General features: G+C 50.6%; 1 protein-coding gene across 1 annotated transcript in view; it reads left to right on the top strand.

Annotated features, from left to right (window-relative positions):
* ANXA11 (annexin A11) overlaps positions 1-12,414 on the top strand; it is a 54,301-nt gene extending 41,887 nt beyond the window's left edge. The window contains exons 7-14 of the mRNA XM_023509603.1: positions 2,220-2,342; positions 2,765-2,844; positions 2,952-3,008; positions 4,923-5,016; positions 8,162-8,257; positions 9,328-9,386; positions 9,568-9,690; positions 11,640-12,414. Coding sequence (XP_023365371.1) covers positions 2,220-2,342; positions 2,765-2,844; positions 2,952-3,008; positions 4,923-5,016; positions 8,162-8,257; positions 9,328-9,386; positions 9,568-9,690; positions 11,640-11,699 — 692 coding nt within the window. The 3' untranslated portion in view covers positions 11,700-12,414. The remainder of the gene's footprint in view (positions 1-2,219; positions 2,343-2,764; positions 2,845-2,951; positions 3,009-4,922; positions 5,017-8,161; positions 8,258-9,327; positions 9,387-9,567; positions 9,691-11,639) is intronic.
* Positions 12,415-12,873: the final 459 nt, after the last annotated feature.

The raw sequence follows: 12,873 nt of genomic DNA, 5'->3' as shown, positions 1-12,873 counted from the left end.
GGGGACAGCTTGAGGCTCCATCTCAAAAAAAAAAAAAAAAAGAATGGAAGAAAAAGTATCCAACGTACTCAGCCCTACTATGAAACTAATTTATAGCTTTCATAGGAAAGCTATAACCCAGTTATAGCCCAAGAATATGGGGAAAGGGGATGGGGTGGAGGGAGGGTGATTGGTGGGATCATGCCTATGGTTCATCTTATAAGGGTACATGTGAGTCTTTCTAAATGTAGAATATAAATGTCTTAACACAATAACTAAAAAAATGCCATGAAGGCTGTATTAACCAGTTTGATGAAAATATTTCAAATTGTATATAAAAACAGCACACTGTACCCCATGACTGTATTAATGTACACAGCTATGATTTAATTAAGAAAAAAAAGAAGAAGAAAAAGAATAACAGAGACATGCTAAAGTTTAAGCAAAACTGGTAAAGAATCAGTTACTAGGATAAGAATAAGCTGCCTGGTGCAGAGAGGGACAGGACAGGAGTGTCAGGGAAGAGACCTGGGCAGGATTTCTCTCATCCACTTCATTCATCTGTCTGCTTTTGGGATTCCCCTTGCAGGCTGCTCCCAGGAATCTTGTCACCCACTCTCTGTTTACCCCCAGAGATTGGCTATGGACGAGCTGGGGGTTCACACCTATTGTCTCTCCCCACCCGGGGCAGGTTCTGACTGGCTCCTCCTGGGCTCGCAGTTTCCCTCAGTCCAGTTAGTTTTGGCCCAGGGGAAGGTCCTGTCCTTTCTGTCCAGTTTACAACTCTGTGTGTGAGTGACCCTGTGGATGGGGAACAGGCAGCTCCTGTGGAAAGGGGGATCCTTGTGAATAAAACAGGAGTGCCAGAAGGAATCTGCTCCCAGAGGCCCCGTAGGCACAGTGACTTTTGTCCAACAGGAGAAGCAAAGGGTTCAGCGTGGAGGCTTGGGAGGGAGACGGGACTCTTTGAAGCTCATCTTTGTGCTTTATTCCAGGGAGGGCGAGGCAATTGAGGTGACGGGGCATATCCTGCTCCTCCCTCCAGTCGGATTTGTGGGGTGGTGGTTGTGACTGTGGAAACAGCGCAGGTACAGGGTCAGCTGTTACTTGTTAGCTGTGTGTCCTTGAGCATCTGTGAGATGGGGATGGCAGCTCTCTCTGAGGACATGCAGTGAGCACTAGGTAAGGTGGCTAATGTGTGAGCCCTTTGTGAACTCTAAGTAAGCTAACAGTGGCAGTATTGATAATCGGTCATCATGAAAACAGCTGATGCAGTGTTGTGCTTCCTGCTGGACAGGCACTAAGGCGCTACACACTTCAGCTCACTTAATCCTCATGACTTCCCGGTAAGGTAGGTGTTAGCATCATTCCCATTTAATAGAGAAGGAGCTGGAGGCACAGGGAGGTTAAGTAACATTTCCAAGGTCATAAAGCTACTGAAGCACAGAGGCTTCTGGCCCTGTCCTCTGCCTTCTCACTGGCCCTGGTGTGGCATCCCATTCATTCTCATTGTTGCTGCCTTTTTCTAGATGTTTCTAGACACTCCACAATAGTTTTTCTACATGTCTACTCTGATTGTATTTGCTTTTTATTTATTATTTTTTTGAGATAGAGTCTCACTCTGTTGTCCAGGATAGAGTGCAGTGGGGTTATCATAGCTTACTACAATTGTGCTCAAACTCCTATGTCAAAAGATCCTTTTGCCTCAGGCTCCCGAGTAGCTGGGACTACAGGCATGTGCTACCTTGCTTGGCTAGTTTTTCTGTTATTTGTAGGAATGGGGTTTTGATGTTGCTCAGGCTGGTCTCCAAGTCCTGGCCTCAAGCAGTCCTCCTACTTTGTCTTCTCAGAGTGCTGGGATTACAGGTGTGAGCCACCACACCTGTCCTGATCTTATTTGCTTTTAACCCACTTTCCCAGTTCTTCTCTCACTCATGGGCTAAACTTAGAATAAAACAGACCTTGGCCTATATCTTAACCAGACCATTTTCTGTGTAGGGACAAGTCACTACACCTCTCTGATTCTTAGTTTTCTGACGTGACCCTCTCCTCTTCACTGTTGTCACTTCTGGTGCTTCCTTAGGGCTATGTAAGGGAACTGGCTCTCGAGGCCTGGGGGACAGCACGATGGGTGTGTCTCTGTGTCACAGGCCTCTGCTGCTGGGGTTCGTGCCCTGGGGTCACGGGAGTGGCACAGCACTTGCTTTCTTTCCGGGTGCTGGTGAGGGTGCTGTAACAAGCGTGGGGCATGTTGCGTTCTCTGCCACCTCAGGGTGCTGGCACTGATGAAGCCTGCCTGATTGAGATCCTGGCTTCCCGCAGCAACGAGCACATCCGGGAGTTGAGCAGAGCCTACAAAGCAGGTCAGGCTGGTGCCTGTTGCCCTCTGTAAATCTCTCTGCTTCCTGGGCCTTGGCCACACCCCTCCCAGGGCCTCTGATTCCTTCCTGGTCTTTTTTATCACTCTGTCTCCTGTCACCCCCCCCAACACACTGAGCCTTGACCCAAGACTCAACCCTGCCTGCTGTGTACACATGGGGCAGGTGACTAAGGTGAGAGGCCTGAACAAACCTCTTGGGTGTTGTTTGGGACAAGCTGGACCAGAGGCCAGGTCAGTGTGGTGGTCACAAATTTGTAAGTCCCTGGAAGGCCACACGGGCCATCTGTGTCCTGTGCTGAGACCCCCAGGCCTTTCTCTTCACCAGTGCCAGCTGGCGACTGTGTCTGCAGGGGGCAGCTCCATACGTGGTGTTCAAGGTGGACCTTCTGGGCTTCTCCCTTTCAGAATTCAAGAAGACCCTGGAGGAGGCCATTCGAAGCGACACATCAGGGCACTTCCAGAGGCTCCTCATCTCTCTCTCTCAGGTACCTTTCCCATGACAGGAAATCATAGAGCCGGGGCTGAATAGTGAGGCCAGGGAAAGAGATGGGGAGGGAGTGGGCTTGACACTGTACAACCTGCTTCCTTTCAGGGAAACCGGGATGAAAGCACAAATGTGGACATGTCTGTTGTCCAGAGAGATGTCCAGGTGAGTGTGAGGCCAGGCCAGCCACCCCACCGGGCTTCCTAAACTGGGGGTGTTTCCTACTTTTTCTTCCTTCACAAGAGAGGTGCTCTGGGATGGAAAAAGCAGTCAAGTGGGTTCCAGGCTCCACAAATTTCAGACATGTTCTATTGTATGTCAGCTGTGTGGCCTTGAGCAGGTCACCCAAACTTCATTTGGGCTTCAGTTTCGCCATGTATAAGAGGAATGTGTGAGATGGTAAACATTGCCATGGTTCAGAGATCACAGTATGGACATGGGATTTCATGTGACTTAATACTCTCCCCTTCTTTCCTTGTGTATACCATTATGTTCACAAAGAGACAGAATTCGCACTTGCCTGTTAAGCTTTTCAAGGTTTGAGCCTAGAAACCACCTATCACATTAGTTGCAAAGCTTTGAAATTCTGCCCTTGTCCCCATTGTGAGCTGCAGATAAAAGGGGGTTAAGTCCAGGCATCTGACCTCCTTTCTAGAGACGTGTTCTGGCTGGAGAGAGCCTCAATTTCTTGCTGCGATGGAACTGGTCTTCTATGCCTCATTTGTTCCCTCTTCATTGCTTCTGCTCTTCACTCAGGAGTTCACTAGAAACTGCCAGTGGTCTGATCATCCCCACCACCTGTCAGGTTGGAACAGGACCTTGTAGAATGCCCACTTGTTAGGGCTGGAAGAGAGCTGCTCTTCTTGTTCGGTCCTTTTACTTTCCAGATGAGGAAACTGAGGCTCAGAAAGGTTGAGCAGTCCACCCAGAGAATTCTGGGGCCAGAGTCCAGACCCATGGCTCTGACAGCTGCCTTAGTGTCCCCCTGGCCTGTGAGGTTCATTCTCATTTCTGGATCAGGGCTGGATGTCCCGAGGCTCCTGTACTCGGGTGTAGTGGTCTGCCTTCTCAGCTCCAGACCCGCTTCGGCCTTATCTTGATCTGTGGGATCTCTGAGCCCCTGATGGCTCCCTTCTGCCCTTGAGTATTGGTGCCCTTAGGTTCGGTGGCTGCTACCTGAGACTTTCAAGGCACTTTAGGTAGAATGGGGTGCTCACACCTTTACTTCTAGCACTTTGACAGGCTGAGGTGGGAGGATTGCTTGAAGCCAGGAATGTGAGACCAGCCTGAGCAAGAGCAAGATCAAGATCCTGTCTTTACCAAAAATAGAAAAATTGGCTGGACATGGTGACTCATGCCTGTAATCCTAGCCAGCTATGAGGCCGAGGCAGGTGGATTGCTTGAGCTTACAAGTTCAAGACCAGCCTGAGCAAAAAGTGAGACCCCATCTCTACTGAAAATAGAAAAACTGAGGCAAGAGGATTGCTTGAGCCCAAGAGTAGGAGGTTGCTGTGAGCTTTGACACCCGGGAGCTGGAGGTTGCATTGAGCTTTGATGACGTCACTTCACTCTAGCTGGGAGACAGAGTGACACTCTTGTCTCAAAAAAAAAGGGACTTTAGGGGCCATTAGTTCAGAAGTTACAAATTGGCCAATATTTTGGACTCAAACTTTCAAAAGTTTAATAGGCAAATGTAAATTCTGTTAGCAGAACCAGGACTTGAGCCCAGGTTCTCATTCATGTTCTTCTATGTGGTACTTCTCCCATGGGTTGAGGGTGTTCCCTGCCTGAGCTGGGCCCCAGTCAGCCTTGGTTGTCCCTGTCTGAGTTTCCCATAGCCTCAGGGTCCTCTGCACTGCTTGGTGAGGGGGCACTGCTTGGTGAGGGGGCCTGTGGCCGGTGTCTGATTCAGCAGAGTGAATGGAGCTCAGTAGGGGCTCAGCACACCTGTGTTCCCTCAGCTGGCCCTGTTCCTGTCTCCTTCCCCTCTGGGCCTGCTGAGCTTTCCCAGGTGGCTGGGGTTTGGTCCTGGATCTGGGGTGAAGCCCACCCTGTATGTGCGTCGTCTTCTCTATCCAGGAGCTGTATGCGGCCGGGGAGAACCGCCTGGGAACAGATGAATCCAAGTTCAATGCAATTCTGTGCTCTCGGAGCCGGGCCCACCTGGTGGCAGGTAAGGCAGTGTGGGTCCTTCTAGGGCAGTGGTTCTCAACCTTCCTAATGCCATGACCCTTTAATGCAATTCCTCATGTTGCGGTGACCCCCAACCATAAAATTATTTTTGTTGCTACTTCATAACTGTAATTTTGCTACTGTTAGGAATTGTAATGTAAATAACTGATATGCAGGAGATCCCCAAAGGGGTCACGACCCACAGGTTGAGAACCGCTCCTCTAGGGGCAGTTAGATGAGGGTAGACAGGTTACTGTGGGGAAATAGAGCTTGTGGATACATTGGTTCCTCTCTGCTGGGGCTTTCACTTGCCTCAGAAGAGCCCCCTAGTGGTGGTTTGAAGGATTCGGTGACAGGACGGTGGGTGGGGAATTTCTGAGTCTAGTAAGCACCTGGTTCTGGGGGAAGTGAAAGAAGAGGTGAGGAAATGGGCCCCTCCTATTGCCCAGCACTTTTTTACACTGGAATGTGGAATATTAGAGTTGAGAGAGCCCTCGGCACACCTGATCCAGTGATTCAGTGGCTGCTACCTGAGGCTTTTAAGTGTAGCTTAAGAAACAAGCATAACTGTAATTAATACTAGACAACATGCATTTTACTCATTCATGCAACAGCTGTAAATTGAGCTCCCACCACGGGCTGTCTGTCAGGGATGGGGCGGGCATGAAAGAGTGATAGGGAGCAGGGCACAGTCTGTGCTCAGGGGTGTATAGACAATAAACAAAACTAGATGAATCTTGCAGAGAAGAAAAAACCTGGAAGCAGGGGTAGGGAGTGATGGGTACAGTCTGGGGAGGTACTGGGCAGTCCGCACTGAGGCAGTGGCTCTGATTTAAAGACCCAAGGGAGGTGCATGTGCAGAGGTGCTCCCTGGACTGGGGATCCTTGTGGTTGAGGATGGTGAAGGGGCCTGTGTGACTGGAACAGATGGAGAAGGTGAGGACAGAGACAGGAGAAGCAAGTTCACTGGCTGTGGTGCTGAGAATGGAGTGAAGGGGTCCCTGGCCAAGCAGGGCTGCAGTGGTGACTCAGGCTAGGGTAGTAGGGCAGAGGAGTCAGAAGGGGCAGGTTACAGGCTGCTTGCTGATGACTTGCACGTGGCATGTGGGAGGAAGAGTCAAGGATGATGTGGAGCATCAAGTGGCCCTGGGCTGAGCCTGGGGAGCAGTGGGTGGAGCAGGCTTTAGGTGTGGGGACAGTGGAAGTCTGCAGAGTCAAGGGGCAGGGAGGCAGTGTGCTGATGAGTCTGGAGGTCAGGAGGGGTCTGGGCTGGATGTGAAAGTTGGCAGTTGCGAGTGGTTGAAGGTGTCAGGCTCTGGGACTAGAAGAGATCCCCTCAGGAGGGAGGATGGAGAGGACCCAGTGGCTTGATGATAGCACCCTGGACCAGTGGAGGACACTAAGAAGGAGAAGCCAGTGTGGTGAGAAGACCAGGGGGAAGGGGAATCCAAAAGGCCAGTGTGTCACAGTGGCCCCTGTGAGTGGCAGGTGAGGACTGAGGCTGGTGACTGTGCTGAGCAACATGTAGGGCTCTGGCCAGGGCTGCTTTGGGGGGTGGCAGGGCTGAACCTTGCTGTGCACCATCCCCTGGGCTGAGTGCTGAACGCATGCTAAGCATGCGTGAATACATGAAGTCAGGCACTGTGGTCTTCCCCATTCCACAGCCATGGAAGCAGCACAGGGCAGTTGGGGAAGCTGGTCACACAGCTAGGAAATAGCCAAGCTCTAATTTATCCAGGCCTTCTGGCCCCAGAACACACATTTCAACCTCCACACTGTCCTGAGGTGCAAGTGAATGTATTGATCTCTATTGTTACTTATTGTAATGGTATAGAATACAGAAATAGCACATCAAGTCCATGATTTCACTAATGTTATTACTTAGGAGAAAATAGTAGCTGATTTGAAGAAAATATTAAATAAAATGGATACCGATGCTGAAATCACAATGGAAACTGAGACCCAGGGTGGGGAAAGAGAGGTTTATATCTTCTCTCCAAAAGCTGGAGCTTGTAGGACTAGGTCTCCATGGTGCCACTTGCCTCTCTAGGAGCTGACAGTCCACTCCTGTGGGTGTGCACAGCTTGTTCTAGGTTGACTGTAGGAGATAAGCTCCCTTTGCTCAAGACATGGCAGTTCGCCTCAATGTGCTCCTTCAGGAGATTGTTTTTGGGAAGCATTTCCTTGAGGTTTGAGCTTCTGTAATGCAGAGTGACTCGCCCTAGGCGGTGTGGAAAAACAGCTGAGGTGTAAGCTGGGGGTGGAGCTGGGGGTGGACAGACTGGGTCTTCGAGCATTGGGTTCTATTCTCTGTCTTCTTCCTTCATTAGCATTATAATGTGTAACTTCACTTTGGGCCAGCAAGAACAGACAGCCAGGCTCCCTAATGTTTTTACTTTAAACAAAATCAATTGTATAAGTGTTCCTCGGCCTTCACACTAAATTGTAATCTTAAATGGTAGTGCAGTTCTTTCCTCTGCGTCCCTGATCAGAAGCTCCAAAGAACATAACACCGAGAGTTGACCTGGGCTAGGGGGCAGGGAGGGCAGCAAAAAGCAAAGCTGATTGGGCTGACTTGTCCTCAGGTAATAGTCAGACTGCAAATGACAGGCAGGGCATGAAATGATAGCAAGGCAACTGCATGAACAGAAGTGTGGAAACTTAGGATGAGAGGGAACACTGTATTGGGTCTTGGCGGGGAGTCCTGGGGGAGATTAAAGTATAATTCAGGTAAGCAGAGTGGCAGTCCAGTAAGGGGGCCACACAAGGGAGGGTGTCAGGCAATGCGTGTGACTTCTGAAAAAAATGTCTGGCTGTCTTGAGAGCTAGTAGGTGTGGGAATAGGGTGGGAGAGTGTCCTCCCACAGGGCAGGGGCTGCCTCCTGTGAGTCCTCTCCTAGTCTGCTGGGACAGAGGCTGGGAGTCCAAGGTCAAGATAAAGGCAGTGTTTGTTTCTTCTGAGGCCTCTCTTCCTAGCTGTGTCCTCCTTTTAATGGCCTTGTTGTAACTTAATTACCTCTTTAAAGACCTTCTCTCCAAATACAGTTATATTCTAAGATATGAGGGGGGAGGACTGGGACTTAAACGCATAAATTTTAGGGGTCTACAATTCAGACTGTAACATACCCCTTTTGTCTTTCTGTTAGTTTTCAATGAATATCAGAGGATGACCGGTCGAGACATCGAGAAGAGCATCTGCCGGGAGATGTCTGGGGACCTGGAGCAGGGCATGCTGGCTGTGGGTGAGTACCTCAGCCTTGCCTCACCACTGGGGGCTGGCCTGTGTTGTAAGTTCTCAGGACACTCACCCATCCTCTAGCTTAGAGGTAGTGTAGTGAAAGAACCACAGAATCCAAGATTGTGAAATCCAGAGTGTCCGAATGTGGGCAGCCATGCCGCTTCCCGGATCACTGCGTTGTTGAACCCCCGGCTGTCCTGGAGGTGTCCTGTTTGTATTTCCAGCACAGCCGTGGAGAAGGGAGCTGCAGTGTGGGTATTAGTGGGAAGGCGTCCAGCCGCTCTCTCGGAGGAAGATGACTCATATCCTGCCAAGCTTCCTCTAAAAATACATCCCTGCAGGCAGTTGTCAGATGTTTGTGATGGGAACACGTGGAAAGATTTTTAGTTGCAACAGCAAAACAGGCCCATGCTGAGGAAAGCTGGCTCAGCTCCTAGGGTGGTGGTGCTGTGCCGCCTAGAGGGCCTGTGTCCTCCCAAGCAGGGCTGACGGGCTCCGGGTCTCTCCCCACCATGAGGAGTGAGTCCCTGATCTGCTGCTCTCGAAACCCTCTTTATATTCACTTAGGAAAACCAGTTAACCCATCTTTTCACCATGCACTACTTGGAGCTCTCTGGGTGGGACAGGTGATAAATTGTCATTTCCCTGAGTATCCTCCTGGTGGGTCTTGCGCCCGAGAACCCTAGGGAGACACTCATTTTGCTCGTCTTCCCTTCCTCCAGAAGGGTCTTGGCCTCTCCTGTTCGTCCCTCCTGTCTGAGCAGCAACATGCTTCCTGGTTGCCATTCACATTTCATCCCTACTCAAGTGTCATTAAATCCCTGGCCCCTCCAGTTCTTCCTCCGCTCACCCAGTGTTGCCAGGAAAGAGGTTGGGTTAGTGTCTAAGCTTTGCCTGTTACTGTTCCAAAGAGCTGGAGCCAAAATCATGGGATAATAGAGCCTGGAAGAGCAGAGAAGATGGATGCAGTGCTGGGTTTGACATCTGGGCCTCCGAAGAGGACACTTGGGTACTCCGTGCCCCGTTGGGCTGAGTTTTCTGCAGGTCTAGTTATGCTGAGTTTCTTTCTTCTAGTGAAATGTCTCAAGAACACCCCGGCCTTCTTTGCTGAAAGGCTCAACAAGGCCATGAGGGTATGTAACTCCCTTATGCGGAGAGGTCAGGTCAGGATGTCTTGGCCTCACCTGCCACTGGGACCAGGGGCTGAGGGTGGAAGGCCTGGGGAGAGCCACACCTTAGCCAGGAGGTCCGAGGGCAAGAGGGTGGGGAGGCACAGATGCCTGTAGCTCATGCTCCTGGGGGGATTCTCTGTAGGGAGCAGGAACAAAGGACCGGACCCTGATTCGCATCATGGTGTCTCGCAGTGAGGTTGACCTCCTGGACATCAGGTTGGAGTACAAGCGGATGTATGGCAAATCACTGTACCATGACATCTCGGTAAGAGCCCTGGGCTCCCTCTTAATGTCCCCCTCATCTGTGGACCTCCCTGGTACCCCACCCTACCTTCTTGCACCACCCATGTGCTTGGCCTCTGTGGGACTCATTTACTTGCTGTCCTCATTGGCTTGCTGTCCTCAGTTTGTTCATCCAACACCCCCCTCCCCCAGTAGACTATAAGCTCCTGGGGGCAGGATGGGCCTTGAGCCTTGGGTTGGCCCCAGCCTCATTTGCCCACCGGTAGCATCAGAGAAGCTGCAGGATCTCATTTGTCTTGGGCCTGACCTTCAGAGTCCAGGCTCCTTGTGGTTCTGTGGTCTCCGTGAGAACTCATGTTGCGTCTGACTCACTCAGCTTTGTGTTGACATAGCCTGGCTGGCCAGTCAGGGCAAGGGCCCTGGGGGCATTTTGCCTGGAGTCCAGTCCCGGCTTTTCTCCTTGCTAATTGTGTGACCTTAAGCAGTTTCCTTAAACCTCCCTGTACTCCTGCTCCATGATTTTTAAGATGGGGAAAATAATAGTTCTCCCTAAGAGTGTTGTGGTTATGGAACGAGGCAATCCATGTCAAGTGCCTGATAAATACTGCCTCCTGCATCTCATCATGTGCCAGGGCCAGGCTGACAAAATGTATTCTTGTCTGGATGGTCTTGCAGTTAAATCTTGAACTCACATGAACTCTGAAATTGAATCACGGGGATCAGGTGCTGACTTCAGACTCACTGGCATTTGGTGATGTTGGCCTGTCATTGAGGAAGGCTAACCTCCAAGCCATGCGAATGATGCAGCAGATAGAGAATTAGTGATGATTTACCCCCGTGGGCCAGTGGGCTTGGAAGTCTGGAGAAAGCTGTAGGCCCTGCCCTCAAATTGCTTAGGGTGGAAGGAAGTGATGAGAAACTAGTCAAACCTGGCCTGCACTCCTAGGGTAAGTGCAGTGGTCTGGGAGGGAGCTGGGCAGCCTGGGTCCTGCTTTGAATGGTCACACCCAAGGAGACTGCGTTTCCTAAGCTGAGCCCACCATTTCATTATGGCACAACTCCAGTTTGGTGCAACACAAGTGCACTGGGAAACAGCAGTATTGGTTAGCCTTGGGTAGTGATTTGTAGGCTGATTTAAATTTTTTTTGGTGTTGGCTGGGTGCAGTGGCTCACGCCTATAATCCTACCACTCTGGGAGGCCGAGGTGGGTGGATTGCCTGAGCTCACTGGTTTGAGACCAGTCTGAGCAAGAGCAAGACCCCATCTTTAAAAATAGCAAGGCATTGTTGCAGGTACCTATAGTCCCAGCTACTTGGGAGGCTGAGGCAAGAGAATATCTTGAGCCCAAGAGTTTGAGGTTGCTGTGAGCTATGACATCAGGGTCAGGGCACTTTACTGAGGGCAACAAAGTAAGACTCTGTCTCAAAAAAATAAATAAAAATTTGGGAGTGCCTATTTGACTTGAATAATTAGGGCAAGTGGTGGCGCCTGTAGTTCAAGCGGCTAAGGCACCAGCCACATACACCAGAGCTGGCAGGTTTGAATCTGGCCTGGGCCTGCCAGACAATGACAACTACAACCAAAATATAGCCGGGTGTCGTGGCGGGCACCTATAGTCCCAGCTACTTGGGAGGCTGAGGCAAGAGAATTGCTTAAGCCCAGGAGTTTGAAGTTTCTGTGAGCTGTGACACCATGGCACTCTGCCCAGGGCTATAGCCTGAGGCTTTGTCTCAAAAAAAAAAAAATTGGGGCAAGTGTAGGTTTTTGCTTTTTACTAGGGGCCTGGGGAAGGCTGACCTGCACTGTCCCACCGTCTGTGGTGCCTGCCCCAGGCCTAGCAGGGTGGAAAATTCCCCTTCGAGGGGATCTGTCTCTCAGTAAGGGTGTTTGGGCCAGAAGAAAATCAGGAGCCAATAGGCTGAAAGTAGCTGTGCCCCCTTCAGCTGATACCTTCCTTGTTTCTGTGGCCAGGGAGATACTTCGGGGGATTACCGGAAGATTCTGCTGAAGATTTGTGGTGGCAACGACTGAGCGGTTACTGGCGGCTCACTGCTCCCACCTGCCGCCGCAGTGGTGCCAGGAAAAAGGCCAAAAGAATGTCTGTTTCTGACAAATCCACAAATAGCCCCAAGGTGTGCTGCCCACAGCGCCGTGACCCTGTCCCCTACCCTACTGATCCACGTGTTGTGCTGAGGGACCTGGGTCAGTCTAGAACTCTCTCAGGATGCCTTTTCCACTCCCACAGCCTCTTGCTGCTATGTAGATGTTTTATTTCCTGACTGGTTCGGTTGTTGCCCCTTGCTTGTGGCTAAGACTCTTGGCTTCATTTAGTCGTGTAATTTTATATTTTTATTTGGAGGCATATTCTCTTTCTCACAGTCATTGCCAGCCAAGATGCCTACGAGTCTGTTTGCTGCGTACACATTTCTGGTGAGAGTGATTGGGTGGGTAGAGTGCCGTGTCCTCACTGAGAAGAAAAAGGGAGGCCCCCTCAAGCTAATCTTTGCGTCTGGTGAAAATGTGTCATGAGCTTTGTTATTGCCAAACCCGTTCCTTTTTAGAAAAAAGAAAAAAAGACCAGAAAGTCATCTGTTCCATCTTCCATGAAAAACCATGAAAATAAAGCCAGTTCCCTGGCAGTGACAGGGCTTCTTGTAATTTGGAATGTGCCTTAAACCTGAATGTCTGTAGCCAAAACCTGTTTCCAAATTAAAAGCCAGCCAGCTCTGGAACACTCTGGAAATGTCTTTTTGGTGCCAGCTTGTTTTTCTTGTGCTTCGTGATAATACCCCATGGCTTGGGGTTCTGGCCTTATTAGCCAGTGAAAATTCATGTAACTTTAAGTGGACCTGTGTGCTCAGGAAACCCTGAGCATAACTAATTTGTAGGGCCTGGGCTATAAGGACATGAGGAAGGAGGCTCCTGAAGTATATGCCAGGGCCCAGACACTGGAAGGGCAAGGGATCTAGGTTGGGCACTAGGTGTAGTAAAGTCCCTTAAAGGTGAGGCGGAAAGAATGTGGTCCCTCACCCAGGTCCTGAAGGAGGGGCACAGGTGGGTAGAAAGGTGTCTACTAATTCCTGGGTCTCTGTAGTGGGCCGGAGAGGAGGAGGCAGATGACCCAGAGAGGCCCAAGGCCAGTGCCTTCTCTCAGGGACCCTCTAGTCTAAAAGGTGGTCCTGGTCCCTGGGGGGCCCTGTGCCCT

This window comes from Otolemur garnettii, unplaced genomic scaffold (assembly GCF_000181295.1).
Source record: "Otolemur garnettii isolate 467f Iridium unplaced genomic scaffold, OtoGar3 scaffold00008, whole genome shotgun sequence".
Classification (NCBI taxonomy): Eukaryota; Metazoa; Chordata; class Mammalia; order Primates; family Galagidae; genus Otolemur; species Otolemur garnettii.
The sequence above is the reverse complement of the archived record's forward strand: the minus strand, read 5'-3'. Positions and strand labels throughout refer to the sequence as shown.